Source organism: Pleurodeles waltl, chromosome 1_2 (genome assembly GCF_031143425.1).
Source record: "Pleurodeles waltl isolate 20211129_DDA chromosome 1_2, aPleWal1.hap1.20221129, whole genome shotgun sequence".
Taxonomy (NCBI): domain Eukaryota; kingdom Metazoa; phylum Chordata; class Amphibia; order Caudata; family Salamandridae; genus Pleurodeles; species Pleurodeles waltl.
This window is the reverse complement of record NC_090437.1, coordinates 469,989,414-470,016,868: the sequence shown is the minus strand read 5'-3', so window position 1 is coordinate 470,016,868 and position 27,455 is coordinate 469,989,414. Positions and strand designations below refer to the sequence as shown.

At 43.2% G+C, this 27,455-nt stretch overlaps 1 protein-coding gene across 1 annotated transcript in view; it reads right to left on the bottom strand.

Annotated features, from left to right (window-relative positions):
* The window catches only part of MUSK (muscle associated receptor tyrosine kinase), a 595,710-nt gene that overhangs the window by 145,004 nt on the left and 423,251 nt on the right, over positions 1-27,455 (bottom strand). Inside the window, exons 8-9 of the mRNA XM_069240929.1 lie at positions 2,958-2,964; positions 522-785 (exon numbers count right to left, since the gene is read on the bottom strand). Coding sequence (XP_069097030.1) covers positions 522-785; positions 2,958-2,964 — 271 coding nt within the window. The remainder of the gene's footprint in view (positions 1-521; positions 786-2,957; positions 2,965-27,455) is intronic.

Here is a 27,455-nt window from a genome sequence, read left to right as displayed (position 1 = left end):
CATAGCAATCTCCCACTGTACTGTCAATGTTAATGATCATCATAGTTGCATTGCATTCTACTCTAACTGTTTTATTCAATAAATCATTTTTGAACAGAAAAAAAAAGATATTTATGCAGCGTAGAAAACTGAAATTGTCAACTCAGAAGTGTTTGTGACTATGGGGGGTCACTGTTCCCATGGAGGAGCCTGCCAAGGCAGATGGGTCAAGGTGTCCACTTCAGTGCCATTGGACACCCATTTGTGTTACATTGTCCCTACTTGCCTGCAAAAATGTAACTTGGAATGACCATCCTGAACATGGCTAACCTTTTGAAGTACATTGAACGATGCTCTGTGGCAGATGGGCCATAAATCATAAGCATAACCAGCAGAACCAGGTGATGCTGCACATCTAGAAATGCCGCAGATGCTCACCAATTTACAGCAGGGCTCTTACACTGCCACACTGTAAATGATGCCCCAAAACGATTATAAGGTCTATTTTCTGATGAAATAACACCTGGAATGTAAGAAGTTACCTGCACAAAGGTTTTGCCGTTGGTCCATCTCCTGCGGGGTTGCACTCTTGAAAGATGTAGTTACAGAGTAGAGACTCTGCTGCTGGGCGACAGAAGGAACTCACTGATTTCAGCTCTGTCCAAGCAGACTGGGCTAGCAGCTCCTGGGTTTCCTCGGGGTCAGCACTGGAAGAGTTGAAGAAGACAAGTGTGTCGCTCATTAAGACTGAGCTGCACACCTCTCCTCTGTAAGTGCTGCAGTATCCGGCCTCTCCTTTGTATAGCCTGTTGAAAAACATGTATTGTTAGCTAGAATCTCTATGGTGAGCCAATACATCATCTTTACAATCAATACCACAAACTCAAAGGAATTTCATTAAAATCCAAAGGATGCAATTGGAAAATGTAAGATGATGGGGATACACACTCTCAGCTGCACCCCAGCACTGCCCTTTCGAAGCAGGTGGATGTCTGGTACAAGCACCAAAAATCACCAACTGTCTCATCCTGCTCTGTCCACCCTCAGAAGGGAGCACTATAGCCAAAAACTCCTAAGCAAGCAATAGTTATGCAACAGTAAACCAAAAGTTGAGTATATGATATTATGCATATTAAATAAAGTGCTTGCCTACTGTGTCAGCTTGGAATGTTGGTAGGTGGTAAGAGATTTAGGAGCCATGTGACTTGCAAACTCGCCAAACATACATTTCTCTAATTGTGTCAAACTGGTATTCCTACGTGGGGCAAATGATTGTTTGCCCCTTCGTTATTCGGCATGTAACAAGTGAACGCACTTTTTGCAATGCCCCCAAAACAGGCCCTATCAGAAAGGGTTATTAATAAAACGCACTGGCTCCACTCATTTGAAAATGCCGAATACCAGGTAAATCAGTCAGTTGTTTGTTCAAGTTTCATCTTTTAGCTTAAGAAAAAAAATATATTGATGGAAATTAAACAAGAGCTAAAGAATTACTGGATTTGAAAAAACCCAGCTGCTCCTCCATCAAATACTGTATCATTTGCCAAATCGAACATTCTGTTGACCTCACTCAGGGAATGGCTGTAGGCCCAGGGACGACTATCATAACAGGGAAAAGCAGAAGTAGGCCCCATTGACCGCTAGGCTGGTTTGGATGGAGAATATGAGGTCCAATTTAAAAAAAATATGGACAGGTTCTTAACTTTTTGAAAACCTGGCTGTTATCCAGGTTTACAGGTCAACAAAATGGTACCATCTTCACTGATGTGCCTCCCAGGCCATAGCTTTTGCTTTGGAGCCGTTAAGGCATAAGCAGCTCTCCCTGATCCAGGCGGAATCGTGTTCACCCTCAATATTGCCCCAAGAATATCGGTAGGACACAGTATAGAGGAAAAACAAAAAACATTGCTGGGTAAGTAAGTCTAGATTTTCTATTTCTAACTCCACATTTATGTATCTAAAAATAGTAAATGTATTCTTCCTTACTGATCTTTCGATATTTTGTTCCTTTACATTCTTCCATCATGATATTGGGGGGGGGGGGAGGTAGTAAAATCGGTGAAGTTAGGTTTTTATATTGTAGAGAGTAAATAATGACGACAAACTATCTGTCATGGCATACATTTGAATGGCACCTGGTGCATTTTATAAACCTCTGAGAGACATAGCATATTTATGTGGAGCAGTAATATTGCAGGACTACCTCGCAGGCCCAATTTTAATGTGATGGGTGTGAATTATGAGCAGTGACTCGGTGCAGTCTAGGGCAGCGCATCAGATCGCCACCCATCTTTCAGCAAATCCAGCTACAGCTGTGTTTGTAGTTGAAACAGTAGGTGTTTGTAATTTCTCTCATACCCAAGACCTTCACTAGCAAGTGCAACAGCTCCACCTCAAATAATGTATCAATATTCAGAGAAGTTAAACGTTTTTTAAAAGTATATGCTTGTATAGACAGATAAAAGCCTTGGGTCTTCTGAAAAGTATATAAATGTACAGAAAGATAAAAGTCTTGGGACTTCTGAACTACTACCCACATAATCAAGTCCTAATCAAGTCCTATTCAGTCGAGTGTGCATGATGGTCGGTCTTATTTAGCCAATGTCCAATACAAGAGAGTGGCATATCTGTCTTTATTTATAGAGGATTATAACAAAATGTTGAAAGGCAGACAGAGAAAATACCAATAAAACAATGCTTGTATGTAGTACAAATGCGCATGGATCATTTATAAAGTCAGGATAGCAAGTTATCTGGAATTTGTAGGAAACAACAGACGATTAGATGCTTTGTAGAGGTCCGATAATATATCAAAGTAGTGTTAATAAAAACGAATGCCCCATTATGGCATGGCTGCTTGCATTTTAATAGTGCTCCAAAGTGGCGAGACCGGTGGTCACGAGTATTAACAAAGAACGTTTTCCTCATACCCAGCATGCATCACGACAACCGAGAGAAAGAAAGCGAAGTGTGCTTACCTCCATTCTATAGGAAAAGAGCAGAGACCAGCCACGCCGAAGAACCAAGCACAGTGGAAAAAGAAAAACAAAATTGAAAAATTAATATCCATGGGTCACGTATGCACGTCCCTATTCTTTTTTGTATGCTAGCCCACTGCCATGAACAACATACAACCACCGTTTGAGGGTGGACTGAGGTCTCCGAAACACGCCTCGTGCCGGCCACCCTGAAACAGGTGTGTTTGGTGACACTCTGGAACGGTGACGCCTGAGAGGGCCTGCATGGTAATGGCTGCAGCTCTGACAACAGTGTCTGAGGGAGAGGTCAAGCTTTACATGTCACGGGTCAACACATGGGCGCATTCAACACAATTTTCTACATGGGAGATCTCAAAGGCTCGTTTCCTTTTCAGACTTTGTTTTTGTTTTGGAGCCAGGGAGGTGGAATCCAGGAATTCCCTATGTAAGAGAAAGTTTAGTGGCTAAAATAAAAGTAGATGGATTTCAACAGGTGACCTGTTCTTGACCATGGTGGAATGGTAGGAATTCAGTTCAAATGCCAAGCGAACGTTAGCAGCAGGGAACAGTGACATTCCCACACAGCAGCCTATATATGTTGAAGATCCTTCAAGGGACTCACGACTTTGTTCGTGTGAAGATGTTTTGCCCTGTAGGCTTTTGAATTTCTGATGGCACCGTGGTGGTGGTGGTGAGGGGGAGGGCGGGGGTGTCCTAGTTTTCACGTGTGGCCTAAACTGTTTAATAAGCACTCTACGTGCCCTAATACTTTCAAGAACCCTTGCTATTTTCTAAATGTTAAGATTAATAAAAACATACAAATATCATGTAGAGCTGACATGTAGTACTTGCACCTCATTTAACTTTTTTTTACAGTTAAACATTAACCACAAACGCCGTGTCGCAATGAAATGCAAAGAATGTCCCCTCCACTTCTCACTGCAGACAGACTGTAAAGATTTCGATTTTATTGCATCATTAGACAAATGGACCGCCATCGCAACCAAAGTGAATAAGCGTTGACAAAGCCAATAGGTCTGGCTTGCATTTTGAGTCTTGACTAAAACATTAGAAAAGCATACCACAGTGGAAAAAACATTTCTTTCTGCTTACAATTCATTTAAAAGAGAAGGCATGTGACTAGTGATGAATCACAGTATCTAATGCAAGGCATTTGAAGCATACCACAAGAGGCAGAATAATACAGTAGACAGCCAAGCCTGAGTGGTGCCAAAGCTCACTCTGTATCGATTTTAAAGAATTGGTGACAAAATCCATTGCAAAACTGGATCGGCCCTGCCAGACCTGAAAAGTGATCACTTAGATAAAGCAACATGTGACTACACACGTGAGAGATTCTCCAACAAAGTAGAAACCTCACTGGTGTAACAAATTAGTAACTTACCTTTAGTGACACTGTTCAAGGTGTATATTCTATCTAGCCACAGATTCATTGCTTTGTGAATCTAGCTTAGCACCAAAATGGATCCAGAAACTCCTGCTAACTGACAGGGGCTGCAATTGAGCTCAGTAGTGACTCAACCTTTTTGCAGTTCTGTGTTGTCACGTCTGGAGGCAGGATTATCACCATTGTACAATGACGTCAATTAAATCATTAGAAATTCCACACCCAAGGACTAGGAAAGTAGCTGCCAGGATTGATCTTTCACTGCCAGTGTGGCTGCTAACGTGGGACCTTACTGATACCCAAAATTCCACCTCACAGAATGAGGGATGCAGGCTGGCAAAGAGGAATCAGTGGGCACATAGAAAATACATCAGAAAAAGTGTTACCAAAATAAATTATTCTTGTCATGGACATTTCGAACCACAGATTTCTCACCCTGTCAACTGATACCAAGCAATGCTCATCCGTTGTGGTGAATCTAGGTAGTGGATTTTACACCAGGAAGTCCTGTATGACCAAGTAGGCAAAATCACCCTGTCTGTGGAATTGTTAATCAATTTAGTAGTATCTGGTGAAAGTTTGAACAGATACTCGGATGACTAACTGGCAGATATCTAGTACCAGACTACTCTAAGGTAAAGAAGTAATTGCAGCTTTTGCTTTGATTGAATAAGCCCACAGGCCGTCTGGGGGATCATGTTTGGCCAGGGAGCAATCCACTCGAACAAGGTCCGCTTCCTATCATCGCTCCACGTAAACCATCAAACAGTTGATCATTGTTAAACCTACGGTGGTTTTCCCCCAAACCTTTTGCCTGCTTGCCTCCATTTTGTCTGGATTTTTGCTCTGTTGGCCTTTGGACTCTAGCATTGGTTAGCAGTGGTAAAGTGCACAAAGTGCATGTACTCACTCCCCTAAACATGGTTTGACTGGCATGGTTTGATTGGCATATACTTGACTGGCCTTGTAGATTGGTATACCATATACCGAGGGCCTGTAATTTAAATGCCACTAGAGTGCATGAGGCACTTACTGTGGCACCCACTTACGTGGCACCTTAAAACATGTCTTAGGCCTTTCATTACAGCCTGAAGGCAGTGTCCCACTGTCATGTCAACTTGGCATTTAAAACCCCCTTGCCAAGCCTTAAACTCCCCTTTTACTACATACAAGTCACCCCCTAAGGTAGACCCTAAGTATCCCATAAGGTAGGGTTCTTTGTAATTAAAAGGTAAGACATGTACCTTTTAGTTTTACATATCCTAGTAAGGGAAAACTCCCAAATTAGTCTTCTCTCTACTGAGAGGCCTACCCCTCCCATACAGTAACATTGAAGATTCCTTATTATAATTAATACGTTGGAATTCCAAAGCCAGAGGTGATAGATATGCAATGTTTGGTGCCTATGAACTTATGATGATACATTGGACTTTACCATTAAAGAGGGTTTATCATTACAAGTTTGAAAATGCCACTTTTAAAAAGTTAACATTTTCCAGCCCTTAGCCCTCTGTGCCTGTAACCTGCCTTAGGTCACATGACTGACTGGGGTGAATTCCCAAAGTCCCAACTGTCAGTTACACCCAGTCACACAATTGGCAGATCAGCTGAGCATGAATGGGCCATTAACTGACTTGAAACTAATCACAGCCCACTTGAAACTGAATAGGCTGGCCACTGCCACCACATGGTAGGCTTAACAACCCTGTATTGTCAGTGCAGCCAGCTTGGAGCCAGGTCAGGAAGGCAGGAAATTCCTGGAACTTCAGAGAACCCTTCTAGAAGCTTTTCCCAACTTCTAGGAGCAGGGCACCAGGTATAAAAAGAGCACTCTCAGACCTGCTCCTCAATTCATTACTGGACCTGTGGAAGAACTCTCAGAGGACTGCCTGCTGCTTTGACCTGCTGTGCACTCTGCCAGACTGCTGCTGTACCTGGAAGGACTGCTTTACTGCCTGGAGCCCGCTTGGAACCTTCAAAGTCCAGCCCTGCTGCAGAGTCCTGCATCACCACCTACACCCAGGACTGGAGAAGTGACTCCAAGGGCTAGTTCAGCTAGTCTCCTGTTTTGAGCCACAGGGACATAACAGGCTCCCACCATTCTAAATCTGCACACCTGGACCCAGCCTGAGTGAGTCTTGTACCCCCAGGAGGTCTACCTCCTCTCCCGGACCCTTGGTTGTGGTGCTAAAGGTGCCCAGGTGGCCATTTTCTAAAACTGAGGTCATCCTATTTTGAACCCAAAGGTTTACAAATTCAGCACTCTAGATCTACCAATTAGATGTTCATTGTTGTGGTCTCAAATAATTTATTAAAATTTTCTCTATTTTTCTAAATTGGTTTGTGATTTTTATTGTGATTTCACTGTGATGCTTTTTGTGTAGTGCAGTGGTTCCCAACCTGTGGTCCTGGGACCCCTGGGGGGTCCGTGAAGCCTCCTCAGGTGGTCAGTGACTGCTTAGTAAATTAAATAATATTAAAAGATTAGGTCCCCAGCTTTCAGGAATGCCTCTGTGGGCGGTCCCCGGATTTGAATTATGATTCAGTGGGGGTCCCCGGGTTCCTGTAATTATAAAGTAGGGGTCCACCGATGTCAAAAGGTTGGGAACCACTAGTGTAGTGCATAAATACATTACACACTGCCTCTAAGTTTAGCCTGACTGATTTTTGTGCTGAGCTAGCCAGGGTTAAGCACAGATTAATTTAGTGAGTTTTTGTGGTTCATCCTGTAAGGGATTGTGGCTACTTGACCAGGGTTCACACCCCAATCAACCAACAGCCCAATTTTTCACAATCATCCACCAGATACTTCTTATTTCTATCAGTCTAGAAACATAGGGCACACTGTGGATCCAATCAATGTAGCTTCTTTTCTTGTCCACATCTATCTAAAGAGGAGAACATGGGTACTAGCCCACATGGAATGGTGACAGCACTTTTAGGAGAAAGGTTGCTTATATCCTAAACACTCATTTATTAGGAAAAAAAAAAGGTAGTATACAGAGGCCGAATTAACAAGGTATCTAACTCATGGATGTAACGCACAGAAGTGAAGACAGTAGGAAACACAGTCTCTAGGGTCATGAGTCTCAAAGTGCATCTGTGATGTCTCTTGAAAAGAGCATGCATCAATAATATTGGAAGCAAACTGAGATACTGCTGCCCATAAGTGAAAACCCTTTTAGAAAAAGCATCACAATGGGTGATTTGAATAATGAGGGCTAATCAAGTATATAAGTGAAGGCCAAAAGTGCCAATAAGTAACGTGGTCCAAAGATAACACAGACAAAATTGTATCAGACTGTCTAACCTGTCAATATTCAAACTACCTCTCTTTATTCAGCCCATTGCTTGACGTTTATTTCCTGGTGTAAACTGATTTGGTGGAAGGACGTTGAACTGTCAAAATTAAATCAACTACTTCAGATGGTGGATCAAAGCCCCTCAGCTTATTTAGCTCAAGAAGAACACTTGTGAGGATAAATGAAGACCCACGTCTGGTGGTTACAAGTCCTTAGCTGAGTGGCTAGTTATAAACTGTTTTTGTTTTTCGGTGGTCCTGGGGAGGCCAAGAATGTTTGGGTCTGAATGGTGTCGACCTTTCATGTGGAGTACCCTAATGATCAAAAAATAGGATGTGAATGGCCGTGTAAACAAAGAATTCAAAGAGAATATCTGAGAGACTTTTCCTCAGTAAATTCTCTTGCTCACATAAGGGCTACCTCCTAGGGGATTAGGCTGTGAAACAATATATACACCACCACAATTTGAAAGTATTTGTTATGTTGAAAGTCTTTATTTCTGTTATATATATACATATATACATATATATATATATATATATATATATATATATATACATATACATACATATATACATACATATATACATACATATATATACATATATATATATACATATATATATATATATACATATATATTTATGAATTGTATGCACAAAACTCATTTAAAGAAAAATTGAACTTTGAAGTAACTATGGCACCTTGTTTTCTTTATATAAAATGCTGTAAGCATTTCTTTAAGCCACGAATTGGGATGTTTGAATGATTCAAAATTGATGATTTTTCTAAATTAAATATCTTTATTTTATCACACCAATATTGACAGTGAGATAATGTGATGCTATTAATTGTGTTTGACCAATGACTTTGTGTTTCACCACTGCGCATATTAGTTGCTCAATGTTCACCAGTAGCACATTATATGTTTTGTTTAGCTCAGCTGCCTATTGGCTTTGACATGATATTAGACATTACATTTGATATTTAGGTTAGCTGCATATTGGCTTTAACGTGGAGTTAGACATTGCAGTTGAAACATCGCAGATGTCTGTATTCTTCCAAGCTGTGTTTTTCCACAAGATGAACCAAGCTGTTTTCTTCACACCAGACTAGACCTGATAAGAGAGAGTACATTTGGTGTTTTCCTTTCTGCTCAGGCTTGGGAAGAGGAGAAGTCTAGGAGATCTGGCCAGTCTCCAAAGGCTTGCGTAGTTTTCCCGAGTCTGAGAGGAGGGGGCACGCTTTTGTAAGGATGACTCTGGGCTACAGTTAGTTAGATTCGAATCTGCTTGACTTCAGGCTGGAACTAGGCGCCAGTTGCCAGTCTCCCGTGTGGGTAGATAATCTCTTTCTCGCAGTTGACTGGAGTCATCAACTTGCAGACCCCAGAAAGATAAAGCTGAAGATAGGTCCTACTTGCTCATACGGTGATGAATTTAAATTTTTATGTTTTGCTAATATAATCATATAAAGGTAAATATAATCTGCTGTGTACATTGCAACTGAGAAGTACTGTGATATACTTTTTTACTTTTGCTGTGACTACTTTGTGCTTAAAATCTATTAATTCGTCTCTCAAGAACTTGTGGGTGGGGAAGAATTAACAACAATAAAGGTCTTCTTTGAACTCAGAAGTGCATTCCAGAGAGGTTCTGTAAGCTCCGATAGGAGATAAGTAGGAAGGCAAAACAGATAATAACAGAATCATTAAGAATGAATACACAGCAGTACAATTATTCAATAAAATGTGTTGCAAACATCAAAACAGCAGGTGCCCTGCTCTACTGCTCCCACAAGCATATTCCCACCTACTGTATCAGAAATCAGATGTCTTCAATATAACAGTGTAAAGTTATTGTGAAATTAAACAAATAACACCCGCTGTCCACCTCCTTCAAAATAATTGATGATAAATACGTTTCAACACAATAGGAAAGCGATAACCAATTTGGTTCCCATGTTTAGACCATTCCACATGTTGGTTGTATCCCAGCCCAGGTCTTGTAGGGTGATATGGGCAAACCCTTTTCTTTAGTGAAAGAGTGCCAGCAGATCAGTACACCTGATTGCCCTTGAGCTGTCTGGACTGATCAGAATCAGATGCGCGCCATCCTTTTGCAGATCCTTGCACAATAGCAGGATTGGTGAAAATGTGTACAGCATGCCATGAGACCAACTGAATCTGAAGGCATTTCCCAGGGAACCCTCTGAGGATGTGTATGGCACAACACTGAGAGCACGTACTGTTCCAGACTGCTGCAAAGAGATCCACAAATAGAGCTAATCTCCAAATTTGGGTCTCCGTCACTTTGGGGTACAGCTCTGTCTCACAGTCCTTCAATAAGAAATGACTGAGGGCACCTGCTCTCACAATGAGGGAGAATGTGAGATGGGCCTCTCCTAAGAAGACTCCCTGTCAACAAGCCCATATCCACAGGTAAATTGACTCCCAAGGTAAGGCCTACAACCTGCACATGTCCTGCTTGAGGATGTAATGGGCGGCAGTGGAATTGTCTGACAGAATTTGGATGCTGCCCATATGATGGATGGGAGAAAAGCCCTTGGGGCAAGATGGACTGCCCTCAACTCAAGTACATGTATGTGTAGACAGTACTTCAACAAGGACCATCTTGTAACAAGGTGAGCACCATATCCCAGCAAAGCAGTATTCCTAACTATGGTGGCCTGAGCTTTCTGAGATCTTAATAGGCAACCCATCAGGAGGCTGTGGAGTTGCCTATTCAGCAAAAAGTTCTCCTCAAACTAGGAGAACCTTTGAGTACTAGAGAGGAGTTCAAAATACATTCATCACTGCAATTAGCCTTGACCATCTCTTTCACTGCATGAATGATACTTTCCCCTATCATGTCCATGGCAGGCACCAGAGTCAATTCCTTTGGTGGCATTGCCTTAGACTTCAACGTGAGCACAGAAGAAGGGCCCAAATGAATGGGATCTGGAGCGTTCCTGAGAAGATCCAGAACTGGTTGCTGGAAAGCCTTGACTTTCTCCGACTGTGTGTTTTTTGTTGAAAGACCTTTTATGAACACTTTCTCTGGAAGGTATCCTTGGAAGAATGAAGCATGCTTTGCAGTATCCTTGCAAGACATAGCCATAAATATCTGGGCCTCCCACTTACAGATGGCCTTCAGATGCATGGAGGTGCAAGAGTTGCAGTCCTACACCGACCCAGTCACCACATACAGTCATCCTGGGGGTCCCAAGAGACATTTTCTTGTGGTATTTACTGTACGACTAAAAGACTTAGGCCATTTGAAGATATTTATTCACTTATTTTCCGTCAAAGGCTGAGGAATCAGCCAGCGAGGCACAGATAGAGCTCCAGACTACATCAATGAGGAGTGGAAAACAGAATCTGACATCAGCATTCAAGATAAGCTCTGATGAGGTCACATCTGAAAGTGACTTCATGGCTAGAGCCACATGCGCCACCTGGCAGTGCGGGGTATCACTACAGTATTCAGAAGGTGAAGAATCTGCAGGAAGATATATCCAAAAGAAAGCAAATATAGGGCAGACTCCAGAGAGATATCCAATCATCTGGCATTTAGTGAATGTGGATATAGGTCAGAATAGGTATAATAAAATAGAAATCATCATAATACTCTATATATAGAACATGTTGGAAAACTTGAAAGTTGTTCAATCTGACACAAAATTCCCACCATCCTCTGTAAGTAGTGTTGTCTAAGAAGGGGAACTGGAGAAAAGCCCTCATTATCAGCAACATTTGCTTTTGACATTGGTAGACTCTTGCCAAAGAGAGTTCTGGATCTGAGACTGGAGCTGGTGACAGGTCTGGGACCTCTGGCATAGGAGTAGGAGCACATCCAATGCTCAGAAGAGTGGATTGGATTCATGTGGTGTCTTATTTAGAGCTTATTAGACTGAGGGTGTGATCTATTTCTTAACAACTCATTTGGCAATTTTGTGGCAATTTTGTCATGATCTTCGAATGTGGAAATTTTGTTATTTCAATATCCTCAAATGCCTGTCCTTTGAAAAGAGAATTTTGGTCTGTCTTAGTTAACTCTGGGGTACTCCATAACAAGGGAATTATATAGTCATATTCAGATTGAGCAATACAACTCCGACCTTTTTAGCGCTATCATTGTGAGACCCAACCGTCATATGCTGGGGGAAAGCCAGTTAGGATACATCTAGTTCTAGATAAATTCTAATGGGTGATTTAGTTCTGCGCCTCATTGACATTCCCACTATTCATAAAAAAGGAGCATGGATTCAAATGCATGGGCTTGAAATCCTTCCCTGCTGTACACTGATCTCATGTTAGCTGTGATATTACACTGCTATTACAAAGGGCCCAGTTCTCTCCAGGGTCAGGGTAGATGCATTCTGTATGTCGGGATATATTTAAAACTACCAATGGATCCATTTGACACCCCTTCCACAGTGGCCAGTCATTCCACAATGTCTGCTTACAGGTGACTGATCCATTGCCAGAAGAATAGTAGTACTTGTGGAAGAACTTGAGGACTTCTCAACCCTAAAATAAATTAAATTTAAAGTTCCTTGGGCAGGTGAAGAGTAAGGTGTTGGTCTGTCAGTGTTAAAATGACTGACTGGTTCTTAAAATGTAGTTGCACTGTTCTTGCTTCTACTGTTTGGCAGATAGATATGCTGCTTCAGTTATGTAAATGCATTTGTGGTAAGCCTTAAGGTGCATTTTAGAAGTTACCTGATTGACTTCTATAGGCTTATCCTCATCAGTCTGACTTCCAAATAGCTGACAGTGGCCTTTTAATGTTCGGGTGAATGAAAATTCAACAACAGACTAAAGTAAAACTAATGCCCAAAGTCTCATCCGGTGTGACAGCCTTGACATTGTGCCTCACAGAAATTTTGTTCCACCATAATCTACTTCAATATTTGATATGCTGTCTCCACCCAACAACTAGTATCTGTTTGAAAGTCACTCCCAAAAGGTAGGAGGTTTTCCAATCCTTTATAGAACAGTCAGTACTAGATCACAGCAAACCACCTTTTTTCTTCCATGAGAATAAAATAACACACATTTTTTTAAACAAAAGATATGTTAAACACCTTCCCATCAACAGTCCTGCAAATAGCTACTGTACTCAACCAAAAGGCATATGTTAATAAAATTAGATTGTGTGACAACATCAAAGCTCATTCGCCACCTATTATGAACAATACTGTCATCTTCTCATGCCCTTTTGTACTACAACTGCTTCTTTTTCCTTCTTGGCCATTAACAAACAATCTTCAAAAAATTGTTAACTCCTGCAAAATGCCTGTAGTACTACCCAACATTTTTCCATCACTCAAAAGGACTCTTTCCACACAGGAACGTGACTGGACAGCTCAGTTACAGGACTTTACTCTCTACTAGGATTCATTGCATTCCTGGCCTTAGAAATGCAGAAAACACTACTATAGCATGTGTTATCCTTGACCCTTTCTTGACTCCAGTAACTACAAATCCACATCAAATATTTCAACTCCTGCTAGATCCTGGAAACATATCCCTATTCAATGAAAAGACCACTTTTAGAGATATCCTGTAGATGACTACCAATGTGGCTTTTGATCACACAAAAGCATGGGATTCACCATAATACATCTGCTTAGCTTCTCTGTGAGCTCTTTACAACCTTTAAAAACTGGGGAGCTCAAGATGTGTCTTGACAGCCTCTCTATTTATTGTTGGTGCTAACAATGTGCTCATTGGAAGTTACAGTACTTTCTATTTAATTGACTGCACATCACGAAGGTAGGCCCATTGTTTTCCAATATATGTTTTTTGTGGCATCCCACAAGCTTTACAGTTGGCACCTGGTGGTTATGGTGCTCAGTGGCCTACCACCCAGTAACATGCCTTCACTAATGAAAAGGACTATTATTACAATACAATTATAACTATTAACATTACACACTGTACTTCCGTAGTCCTTCTCAAAGGGTTCAGAAGAACAGGACTGCAGAATAGGTGGCACTCTACGTGTTTGGGGTTAGGTCAGAAATCACCAAACACTTGTTTGCAGTGGCATTAAATAAAAACATGCGTGAAAATTGGTAGGCCCTGCTGCTTAGAGCTGGAACTTTGCCAGTGCTCAAAGCATTGCATTATGTCACACTGAGGACTGACAAGGATGCTTGATTCCAGACTCCTCCCAGGTAGCACTGCCATTGTGCAAGTCTTGGATAAAAGCAGTGCTGCAGGGGTTTCATTAAAATTAAAATCCATATTTAATAAATGACCCTTATGAGTGAAAACTAGGCCTAACCAAAAGTTGCATTTTAAATGTGCACTTTTCTTTCTAAACTTTGCATGATCAGTATTTGCTTGACTCACTTGATTACTAACGCCGACAAATTCCAAAAGCAGCTGACTCAAAAGAAATGTTCTATCATAACATTTGCAGGGTTTTTACATGACGCAAACTTCTATCGTTTTTTAGATAGTTGCCTAGACTTCTCTTTACAGATAGACAGGCATGCTGGTATAATTAAGGCTGACCTGAGTTAAACAACCTGATCCTTCACATAAACTATCGGGGGTAAAACATTACTAAAAATAGGATACTCCCCTCCGATACAGATCGGAAAACCGCCGCCATTTTGTGGGTTAGCACTCTAGCCTCTCATTATTAGAGAGCTATTTATAGACACCATGACCGCGGCGTGCAGCAGGCGCGCCGCTGGCGCGCCAAAGGCAAGCCCGTCTGCGCCCGTCCGCGCCAGAACGAGCCAAGAGCCAAGAAACTATGCCCAAAACTCCTCAGAGAAGGTAATTATTACCTACTCCAAAGAAGAACTATTCCTCTTAAATGCTAAATCTCACAAGCTGTGTGTTAAGAGCATAGATCCTCATATTGGCAAATATAGATGCCCTTCGTGTGCCTGGTCTTTCCAAATGCATACAGACTCTCAAAAAGCTAAGGACTCTGACAAACTTTAAATTTTTTTAGTCAACTGTCGTTCGTTAGGAGCTCATATTATGGATATTCACCTTTTGGTGGAACAAATTAAACCTCTGGCCTTATTTCTGACAGAAACGTGGCTGGATGAAAGCTCTGCCCCAGATATTGTGATGGCACTCCCCACCGGCTATAAGATTAGCAGAATTGACAGACTTAACAGAGGGGGTGGTATTGCAGTTATCTATAGAGATACATGTAAGATCACTACAGCACCCACTTTAATTAAAGATTGTGAGAGTATGTCTTTCTCCATCAGCGTGAACCCTCACTACACCCTATCTGGTGTTTTGATCTACCGTCCACCAGGTCCCATGGGAGATTTTATGATCTCACTGGCAGAAAATATCTCGCAACTAATATATACTAAATCAAATTTCTTAGTGTTGGGAGATTTTAATCTATATGCGGAAAATGTAGATAATGCTTCCACTAAGATGTTGATAGCAGACATGAATGCATGTGACTTAGTACAGCTAATTCTCGGATCTACTCATAATAGGGGACATACACTTGATCTGTTTTTTTCTAATGTACCAGGTCTAGAAATTTTATCCTCACGTCCGCTAACATGGTCGGATCACTTCCTTCTAGAGTTAGAACTATCCATTTCTCATTATAAGAGCATTAATACTGGGGACCCTCTACGTAGAAGGAAGTGGCATAAACTAAAAGCCACAGAGTTTATTAATGCATTGGAGAAAAAGAGACCAGGAAATATAAATACAAACGATATAACAGATTTCACGCACTCCGTGAATAAATGGATAGAGGATATCCTGGAGGAGATTATACCCCTTTCCTCTACCAAAAACATACCCCGAAAGAAATCAGCTCCCTGGTTCAATGCAAGCCTACTTGAGAAGAAAAGAGAATGTAGGAAGCAAGAGAGGAAATGGAGATACACCAAAGGTGACTCTGTGAAAAGGGATTACAAGAATATGATTCGAGAATATCACTTAGAAATTAAAAAAACTCAGGCGACATACTATTCTGGAAAAATTGAAGCAGCAGCTAATTCACCCAAGGAGATATTTAACGCCTTAAAAGATCTTATTCATCCAATTGAGGAGTCAGAAATTAGGGACTCCCCACAGCAACATGTAGAGTATCTGGCAAGCTTCTTTTTAAGTAAAATTCAGAACATCTATCTAGCCTTCCCCAACTCCCCAATCAAAGATCAGGGGATGATGAACCAGGAGGCTAGGGAGGAAATCTTCCTAACAAACTTTACTCCCATTAGTCTGGACAGAGTTATTAAACTACTGAGCTCAACGAAATCGGGCTCTCCGCTGGATCCTGCCCCTCCCCAGATTTTATCCATGGGAACACCAGTATTAGGCCCGATAATTACGAAACGTATTAACACCTCATTAGTTTCTGGCACGGTACCAGACTCCTGGAAACAGGCTATTGTCAAGCCTCTCCTAAAAAAAACTAATTTGGATTCCAAGCTATTGAGTAACTATAGACCGATTTCACTGCTGCCACTAATAGCGAAACTGGCGGAGAAGCATGTACATTCTCAGTTGTCTACGCTTCTGGAAGAAAAAAAAGCTTATTCATCCTACCCAGATGGGTTTTAGACCTAAACATGGGACAGAAACCGCATTGATTGCCATTACAGAAGAAGCAAGAAAGAGGATGGATAAAGGAATTGAAACCGCGATCATCCTCTTGGACTTGAGTGCGGCATTCGACACAGTTGATTTAAATATCCTCAAAGACAGATTGCGGGGATGTGGAATTGCCGGAGTCGCACTAGAATGGATTCTTTCATTTATACATGGGAGGTCCTTTCAGGTACTCGATAGATCTAGGCGCACTTTCAGTAGTTGTGGTGTCCCTCAGGGGTCGGCTCTGAGTCCGCTACTTTTTAACGTCTACATGCGGCCACTAGCAGGGATCGATGAGCCATTTGGACTGAACCTGGTGTCCTATGCAGACGATACGCAACTGGTCGTCTCCTTTTCCAATACCCACCCAGATATGGGTACGGCACTAGGTCCCTGTCTGAAAGCAGTTGCTACTTGGATGTCTGGAAGTAAACTGAAGCTCAACGACGATAAAACTGAGGTTATGTTCTTTGGAAAACAAATTCCTTTAGTTAATTCTAGCCTATTAAGAGGAGTACCCACCCTTCCACCCCTAAATGTCTTATTAATAGCCTGGGTGTATGGTTGGACCCCTTACTCTCAATTTCCCAACATGCCAATAGAATAGCAGGAACCGCACTCGCCCTGCTCAGGACTTTAAGGAAGGTCTTAACTATACTACTGTTTCTTGCCAAAAGACTGGTTATTCAGGCACTGATAGGTTCTCGGATTGATTATGGCAATGCCCTGTTTATAGGATCACCTAGATATGTGATTCAAAGATTACAAAGGGTACAAAACGCAGCTGCACGTCTGCTCTTAAATACTCCTAAACAACACTCTATACGGGCAGGAATCGCGTCCCTACATTGGCTCCCGGTGGAGGAAAGGATTCAGTTCAAGGCCCTATGCCACGTACATAGAGCCATATTTGATAATGGTCCTGAAATGCTTAAAACGTTGGCACATGTCTACATTCCAGCCAGGCCACTCAGATCCTCCTCCGCTAACCTGGCCATAGTGCCAACGGTGAAGAAGGCAAGATGGGGAGGAAGATCATTGGCATATCAAGGTGCCTTGCTCTGGAACAACCTTCCTCTCAATATAAGATCAAATTCACAAGAGATTTCTTTTAGGAAGGATCTGAAGACTTGGTTATTTAAAACTTAAACTCCTGCACGAACATAAACAGTACACTTCCGCTATGGCAGTATAAGCGCTACGAGGCCTTTGGGCAGTTTAGGCGCTATATAAACTGTTATAACATAACATAACATAACATTATCCTAACAAAGAAAGCTGTATTATTTTATTCTTTTTAAACTCTTGACCTGCATTGGAATCTCAAACCTTGTTAAACTAATTTGAAACTTGCTTCTTTATGAATAGGCTTTAGTACAGAAGGAGGCATTCGGGCAGAGCATGATGGTGACTCACGGTTGAGTTGGCACATGGGCCGGACTCCCCCAGGCCCACCAAGCCTACACAGTGCTTTCTGGTCTAATCTGACCATCATAGATGGACCCCGGACCTAGGACACCCGTGTCCACTAACGCACTAACTTCAATTTTCCCTGGTTTGTCTGTGCAGTGGGGGGGATGCTGTCTGCCTGCCCATCCAGAGGTTAACTGTTAAGCCACAGCTGCTGTGGGGATTGGAGTGCTCTTCGGTGGCCTCTGAAGCCGTTCTTGCAGAAACGGGGGACTGGTTTCAGCTGGAGATCTTCTGTTACAGCTCCGAAAGAGTGTTATTGGCTCAACCTAGTTGATCGCTGTAAGAGCTGCGGGACCAGCGGCCCCTGGAGGAATTACCCATGTGTTGTCTCAGAGAAACCGCTCCTCTCATTTCAAAGGGAGGGGGACGGTGTCTATTGCCAACTGCAGCTACTTTGTTTCAGGTCTTTCTTTTCAACCTCTGCGCTGACTCATTAGTTTTAAAGCTGGTCTCCAGTTTGATACTTTGTTGCTGGCTGCAAGGGGAGCCCCTGGCTTAATTGTAAGCAAATGAATCACTGCTTCATGGAAGGCTGTGGTGCTACTCCTGGGTGCTTCCTGAGTTGCGGCTAGGACCCAAGCCGGAATGCCCGCCAAGGTGGCCCAAGGAGAGGAGCCAACCAGGTGTGGTCACTTCTCATACTTTCCCGGGGAGAAAACAATTGCTGCCTGTCAAGTCAGGGGATGGGAGTAGGAGTTTCCATGGTGGTTTAAAAGGCTTAAAAGGGGAGAAATATCTTACATGCCTTCCCATAGCTTCTGCATCAACCATGCAGTATCAGGTGTCAAATTCCCTCACGGCCAATATTCTACAATCAACTCAGACTAACAAGGCATTAGGGGACACTTTCTCGACAGCTCTGGCTGGATCTGGGAGGGATGGCTTGGTACTGCCCTCGCAACGTACAATTGATTTGTTTCTCACTTTGGCCCCACCCAGTCCCCGGATGCTGAATCTATGGAACAGGGTAATGATATGGGAATGAGCGACCCACCTGCAACAGCCTTCCCTCATTGCCCTTGCCCTAAGGGGGTCATTTGTGGCAGTAAGAAGACAACTCTCTCCATCTCTATATTGTCACCCCCAACTGGAGCAGTCAGAGGTGCATTTGGCTTCTGTGAATCCTCAGTATACTGTAAAATCACCCATTTTGCTGCCTCAGTCAGCGCTGCAATCCCTCCTGGTCTCTCAGATTTACTGTCCAGACAGCCTGGATACAGCTTCACTAGGAGGGGATGGCCAAGAGGCATTTTTTTCCCTTCTTACACCTATCCAATGTGACTGGGACGAGGGTCTTGATCAAGCAGCCCAATCAGTTTTAGCCTCAAAGACCTACAATAAGCGTTCTGACCTTTCTAATGAGACATCTGTTGGCTCTGTTATCTCACCTATGCGAAGGAGCAGACGTGGTGGGCTCTCCTCGGATCACGCAGAGGGCCTGGTGTTGGCTGTTTTCAATGAGGGTGCATCATGCACTGTTGATGGATGATGAGCTGCTTTGGGACCCAGAAAGGACTGAGCTGACATCAACAAATCATTCTCCCCTGGAGGGGGTACCTCCAGCCACGCCTTCCTTACCTTGTGACTTGGTTGTTGAAGGGAGCCCTCACTTTCCTCCGGATTGCTACCCACTGGCTCAACTCAGGATGCTCCTACCCTGGGTGCCATTTATCATCTCCTCTTGTGGCATAGAGAGAATTATCACAAAGACTCAGTGGCCCTGAAGGCTGCTTGCCTTAAGACTGAAGTGGTTCCACGGAAACGTAAAAAAAAATATGGGCATTGTTAAATCTTGCGTAGACTGAGTCTATCTGGAAGCTTTCCAATCGTCTCTCCAAAAGGCAGTGGAAGCAAACAGCGCGGGGATTACTCAGCATGAATGGCAGCCTACCAATCATCAAGAGTTAAAGATTGGGATAACAGGTCACGTCGGAACAACTTGCGGGTCCTGGGTTCTCAGAAGGGGTCAAGGGCAATGACCCCGCTGTTTTGCTGTTCGCCTATCTGCAAGGCTTTTCCCGTATTGAATGAGTGGGATATGGATTCTATAATTCAGTGTGCACACTGCTTCCCTTTTCGACCTCCCGGTACCCCGAGGCTATACTGATTACATTGGAAATGTTATTCTTCAACAAGACATCTTTCGTACTCCAATCCCCAAGTCTCTGTTTAAAGTATGTGGTATTGAGGTTTTTTGTTCGCTGAGATTTCTGCCATCAAACAGTGGTGACACTCTGGGAGCACATCCCAGCACTTCAGAAGGTGGGGGCCTATGTTTCCCTCATGGAGCCTGCTACCCTAAGGATTCAAAAGGACGGCCAGACTTTTTTTTTTGCTATGATGGTCAAAAGGTGCAACAACTGCTATGTGGCAAATGGGAAGCTGATGCTGCTCTTTTTACTGCTCTTTTCATTGATTTTTTTTGGCGGCTCTTTAAGGAAGTCTTTTATCTCTTGCTGGGTACTGTGGTTTCCAATCTAGGCTTGGAGAAATCACTATTGGAATTTGGTCAGGAGGGGGTAGATTCCTGTTGCTTGGTTGGCTTAGGATTTTTATGGTGGGGCTTAATGGCAGGATGGGTTGGCTTTTCCCCTCTTCCTCATGAATCAGTCTTTTTCTCTTTTGTGTCTTATTTTATTCTGGGATTGCATTATTTTTAGACTGGTGGCTTTTTTCCTTTTGACCGGTTTGTTTTTCTTCTTGGTGGGGATTGGGGGGGGGGAGCGGTGGGGGGGAGAGAGGTCTGGCCGCCTGCTGATTCTACCGAGGAATTATTTTTCATAGATGTCCATTGTTGAAAGTGGGACTCTCCCTTGATTTTATAGGGCGTAGAGTGATGGGGGTAGGTTTGCCAGTATGTGGGCCAGGGGTGAGGGCATGGGTGTGTTCTGGGTTGGGGGGTGTTGAATAGGGTTCACTGTTTTCTTTCTGCAGGGCACTTGGGGTAGCTTTGTTTAAGATCATGATTTCAAGCATGGCTTTTTATGATAAAGGACGCACATACATCCTGGTTCAGCATTATCTTCAGGGAACTAGCATATGTCAGCCTCTAAGGTCAAGGAGTAGCCTGTTGTGTTGGTGGTGTAATGGCAGTAGCCCTGGTCAGCAGCTGCATATACTTTCATGGAACATCGAGATTAATTCACCACAAAAGTGCAAACTCGCACAGGAAGAATTACTTACACTTCTGCCACAGATTCTCTGCCTCCAGGAGATGCATCTTTCTCAGAGCGAGAGCCCATTCTTAAAGGAACTTGTGTATCAGGCCCTTTCCCTCCTGTTTTACTTCTGCACAGAGGGGGGTTGCGTTCATTTCACAGGACAGAAGGTGGCAGGTCTTGTGACAAAAAATGGATCTGTGGGGGTGTGGGTTGTTTGGGGACCTTAGAGAAGGACAGGAATCGTCTCACTCTCTCTGCCCTGTAGGGGCCGAATGCAGATAACCAGAAAGTCTTGGACCTCCTTTTAACTGAGTTGCATCTGTGGTTCCCGCCCTATATTGTCTGTGGTGACTTTAATGTGATGCTGGTTTGTACCATCCAATTAACCAATGCAGAATCTAAGATCTATATGTGGGTTCTTGCCAATTGGCTGGCCATGGTCATCTTGAAGTTGGTCGACCCAAACCAGCATGGTTTCATCCCTGGCCAGGATACAGCATTGCATGTTAATACAGCAATTACAGCCATGGAGGTTACCTCGTTGGTGGGGGCCCAATTGATGTGATCTGCTTGGATGCCCACAAGGCCTTTGACTGGGTCTCCTGGCCCTTCCTTTGTGGGGTCATGGAGTCAGCTGTCTTCGGCTCTGTCTTTGGAGGCTCTGTCTTAGGAGGCTCTATTTTGACCTTAAGGCAAGGATTTGCAGTGCAGGGGTAGTATCGGATGCTATTCCTATTCTTTGCGGTGCAAAGCAACGGTGTCCGCGCTCCACTCAGCTATTTGCATTATACATTGATTTGTTTATTCAATCGCGTAAAAGGAAGGAAGAGATACAACCTTTGAGAAAGCGTCATTATGAAGTAAAAATCCTGGCATTCCTGATGATATCACCTTCTTGACCCCTGGCCCGATTGATGGTCTACTGGCCATGGTTGCTGCTGCACAGTCATTCACTGCAGTAGCCAAGTACAAGCTAAATTCAGATAAGACTCCCTCCGCCTGGATAAGAGGTGGACACAGTCCTTGGTGTATCTTGGGGGTCAGCTTACCTATTAATATCTACAAGTCTTTGGAGAATAACTATGGGAAGCTGCACCAACATTCAGCAGATGTTTCTTAAATGAAATTGCTTTCATCTGGGCCTTATTGGCCGCTGTACTTTATTTTTTTTCATAGTATCTAACTATTTCTCCCTGTGGCTTTTCTTCACTTCCTTAAAAAAGTAGAGGCATTGTGGCAGAAGTTGATATCGGGCTACTGGAAACCTTGATGTAAGATCTAGTTCTTGCAACAGTTAAGATGGCGGGGTCTCCTTCTGCTACTTAAGTTTTACTGTCTGGCATCTTTTTTTCACCTGACTCTGGATGGTGCTAGGGTGGGACTCTGGATGGTGCCTGGGTGGGAGGGGTGGCCACTGGGTCGTATGTTTACAGAGTTTGTTCCATTGGGCCAATTGATAACTTCCAGGGTGGGTATTGTCGATACAATGTACTTTGAGCGAACCAACTTTAAGCCACTCAAAGCTTCCATCTTATCTGGGAATCTTTTAAGAGAGTATATCCTGGTATCACTCTGTTCAATCAGCTCATGTATTTGGGCTACACTCCAATCGTCCCTAATAGAATTCATGAAGGTTTCAGGGAGATCTAGGGAAGTGTCAATATTCTGACTCCTGGCAAATTATTCAATAATGATGTTCTTTCTTCCTTCGATAACTTACAGCAGTAGGTGCGTCTTCCTCATACTGCCTTTTTTCGGTATTTGCAGATGCCACGTTTTATCTTTAGCCTTAGGGAAGAAGATTGGAGTTTGTTCTCATAACCGTTGTATGGATCTTATGGCAGGAATTTCTAAACATAAGTAGGTTGGAGATGGTGCTAATTGAGAACGATCCTCAGATGAACTAGCAGATGGATCTGGGACCTGGTCTGGGGTTGGCTGGCTGGTGAGGCTTCCGCAGAGTACTGGTTTTGCGCGCTCTTCACTGTGCTCTCTTCTACACGGGGATGCTCTGTTATACACTGATGTGTTTGTATTTGTTTATTGTTTGTTCCCAACTTTGTTTGGGTGAAATAATAAGTTCCCAACTGCGCTAGGTGGGGTTGGTTTTTGTCGAGTCAACTTTGCTTCCTGCTCTTTTATGTCTTGAAAACTGTTTTTTCTGGACCCTTTTTTCATAGCAAACAGGCACCCAATACAGAAACAGTCAATAGAAAAATACAAATAATACAAAAAGACAAATGTATCCTTAAATTAGGACTGTCTTTGTTAGAAGTTACCATCTCAACAAAAACTGTTGATTGTGCTCTCGCTCAGATTTTCTTGCTCACAATTGGCTCTCTAATATCTTGGATGAAACACATTCCCCAAAATGTACTATTTTTGTATTTGTATTATAAAAAGTGTCCCAGGAAAAGAACAGTGGGAATGAAAACACAGAAAGATTGATTGTTGAAGAGAGACTCACTAGCTTGCTTTGCTCTCAGATTCAGATCCACTCTCTGTGAGACTCAGGCGGACTTTGCGCTCTGCCTAGACTATTCTTTATCAGAGTATGTTACAGTATTTTTAATGAGTAGTGATAGCTTTGCTGACTAGACTGCCTCTTGAAATATTGTTCCTTTTGATAATTTCGGACTCAAATTAGTTACTCTTACCAATTTAGAATACTAGAATAAGGATAGATTTCAGGACACATTTTGTGCAGTGCTCTAAGTCTTATTTAGCTAATGAAGAGATTTAAAACTTAATGATAAATAAAACATTTTAAACTAGAACTAAAACTCATTATTGATTCCTGAAGGTATAGTTGATGCATTGTAATTGGAGAATTTCAATTTTATATTTCGAGCCCATACCAAAGATCCCCTCATGGGCATTTAAGAGGTGCCGAGTATTTTATAGTTTTAGGATTCTCCCCTCTCCCAGTATCTTTAGGATCGTACTAACCTAGAACATTACACAGGGAACAGAGGACTTATTCCCTTGATCATGGATTCCACTTGGCCCCCCTATTTCCACTAGTGTGGCCTGCTCTGTTTGAGTTACAGATATTTCAAGTCCTCTGTATATGAAACTGTATTTAATTTGAATGAACATCAAACTACTGTGACATTAATTATTAAAATAAAGATGGAGAAAAGGCTGTGGTGGCAAAGGGTCTGCAGAGAGAGTTACAAGAGAATCCTCAACCCACACCACGACAAATAGTATAACAGCAGAAAGCATTGTAAAAACTTACTGCAAGCTAGTGGTTATGTTCTGACTGCCTATAACACAGATGCTTGCTCTTCTCTGTATATCTATGGCATTAAGAGAGCGACACCAGCCACTGCAGCACTGAATGAAGCTCACCTGTACAGCATCCATTTTAGGACAACCTAATTCCTCACTCCTCACTCCTCACTGCTTCTCTTCCATCACCCCTACTTCTCTTCCATCACCCCTACTTCTCTTCCATCACCCCTACTTCTCTTCCATCACCCCTACTTCTCTTCCATCACCCCTACTTCTCTTCCATCACCCCTGCTTCTCATCCCTGCTTCTCATCCATCATATATCATCCCTACTTCTCATCCATCATCCCTCATCCCTACTGCTCATCCATCACCCCTACTTCTCATCCATACTTCTTTTCCATCATCGCTATGATTGATGGGGAATAGGGATGATGGAAGAGAAGTAGGGATGATGTATGATGGATGAGAAGTAAGGATGATGGAGGAGAAGTACGGATGATATATGAGAAGTAGGGGTGATGGTGAGAAGCAAGGATGAGACGCAGTGATGAGAAGTAGGAATAATGGAAGAGAAATAGGGATGATGGATGAGAAGTAGAGATGATGGAAGAGAAGCAGGGATGATGGAAGAGAAGCAGGGATGATCTATGATGGATGAGAGCAGGGATGAGAAGCACCAATGAGGAGTGAGAAGTGAGCAATGAGGATGTCCTAAAATGGATGCTGTACACCTGGCAGAACCCCCATCAGACCTCAGCGCCATGGGCAGCCAAGAGGCTGTGTGTGCCTTGTGCAAGTGTGGTTGTGTGTGTTTTTGGTGTGCGCAAGTGATTCTGAGTTGCTAGACAAACAGACCTCCTCACACATACACAGCGACACATACGGACATGTGCAAGCAGTTACTATCACTGGCAAATGGCTTTGCATAGCTGAAATACAGTAGCCATCCCAGTCAACTAGCAGCCCTATCTGACATCTGATGGTTATGTCTGGTAACTTGTGGCCATTTCTGGTGGCAATTTATGGGACATTGTGGCCATCAGTAGCTCACAGTGGACATCTATTGCCATCTAGTGGTCAAACCTCGAATCTGAAAACACAAGGGAATGTAGATCAGTGGGCGATAACTGACATTTAAAACAGAATAGAGAAACAATAAACATGTTTTGGAGAAAATAGTGCATTATTAAAAAAATTAAGTGATGTAATTTCATGTCCAAATATTGAATCAGAAAAATTTAGGATTATTTTTGTGGGGGATGTAACTGTCTACCAAAAATAATGAATTATGTAAAGGCAAAATTAGGGTCAAATTTATGGGATTGTGTCACAGTGCAGGCAGCAAGTAAGTCACTTTGCTTTGCTCTATTGTGACACAGAGAAAGGGCAGTAATGTGCCATATTTAAGGCATATGGCACATTACTGACTTTCCCCCTTGTGCTGCTGCCCTTTTGGCAGCCTGCATTAATTGCATGCAGGATTTTTTTTGTGCTGGAAGGGGCACCTTCCTGTACAAAAAGAATCCAGGGAGCATAGTCCTCTTTCTAGGTGTGATGCAGAATGCAGCACTAGTAGAAAGAGGAAGAAACAAGGAGAAATAAAGATACCTCTCCTTGTTAAACTTCCCCTGGGAAGGCCTAAGATTTTGGCACATTCCCATGGTTTACAAGCTCAAGTAAATCTGGGAATGCGTCAAAATCAATGGGAGTTGCTTGGTAACGTCCATGCAATGCTCATGGAACACCTTCCCAGGGCAGCATACGGCAATGCAGCCATTTGTGCTGCGAAACCTTACTTCATATTTTTGGAGCCACTCAAAACGATTTTGCATGGCTTCAGAAATATGACTTAAGTTTTGCATCAGTCATGTACATGTTGTGCGCACATTGGCATCACCATGACATACGTAAAAAAAAGTCATACCTGGCAGAAATACTACATATGTACGTTTTACTCATTGGAATACTCAGCAGAAGGCACAAGTGGCATAGCTGCCCTAGCGTACTTCTTGAATTTTTCGTGTACCTAATTTTAGTGTACCTGATTTTCTTAACGCAGGGAAGAAATCAAACAAAAGCAAATTAACTTTTTTAAATTTGTCTTTCCAGAATCCTGCCTGTAATCTTTTCTGTGCCAGTTTACAAGGGAGGTTTTGGGGGCAACCAGCCACAGGGAAGTCTGCCCCAGGGCAGATTGGGAGAGTGGCACAGCCCAGGACTGCCATTTTATTTTGGTCTACAGTTATAGCCCATAGTATATAGTGGTGTCAGTTGGGCTCCCTGCCACAGTTTCAGGTTCAGGTGACCTGTTGACTGGTGGCAGGGAGATCATCAGTGGCGATCTTCAAATCCTTAGTAATTCCATACATTTTGGTCAGGTTTGCGGTATAGCACTTATCTAGAGAGTGATTATTGCTAATTCCGAGGCAAAAGTGATGTAGGCAGTGCGGCTCCTCAGGGATGCCAGACACCATGACCTGGTGGAGGGCAGTGATTCGATGGTGAGCTCTCTCGGCAGGCTCGTCAGGCATCCGCTCATGTAGCTGCTGCCATAGTGACCTGTTTACTGGTGAGAAAATGGCGTGCAATAGCATCGGTAGAGCAGAGGGTAAGTGCCCAGGGCCACTCTGTGTCTCAGCGAGAGCCCCCTCGTGGGGCTGGCAGAAGAGGAGATTCATTGTTGGCAGGGACCAGGACGTTACACTGAGTGTGCCCCGGCAGCCCCAGGGGCTGGAACAGGGACACAGAGTGCCGCCACATTGAAGAAGGGCCTGGGCACCAGTGCTAAATTGGAGGAGAGTACTGCAACAGGAATTGTCGGCAACAGCCCGTCCACGTGGTCTGCATGTGTATGGGACCACTGCCAAGCGGCCTAACATGAAGCAGGTGGCGTCTGCTGAGCCAGCTGCGAGGGCAGGCATAGAAAAGGAACCTGCGAATCAAAAGGAGTGGGCAGAGCCTAAAGAGTGAATAGTTTTCAGTTGCAGGGGTAAATAATAAAAAGGCAAAGCGGACGGCTGGGCACCCTCCCGCCAGTATGAGTAAAGTAGGAAATAGCATTGCAAAGAGAAAGAATGATGGCAATCTGTATTTGGGGGACCCCGCAGCTGGAGAGCTCTTGTGGGATGAAACTTTAGACATTAGAAGGGGTCCTTGACAGGAAAACAGCACAAGATTCATGCTTGAGGAGGTCGAAGTGGCAACAGAGGGCCCCGCAGGGGCTACAGTCCTGCTGGGTAGCAAGAGATCCGTGGGTGAAGGGCTAGAGAAGGGGTGAGCTGCTCAATTCCAATATGGTGGTTTCCCAATGCAG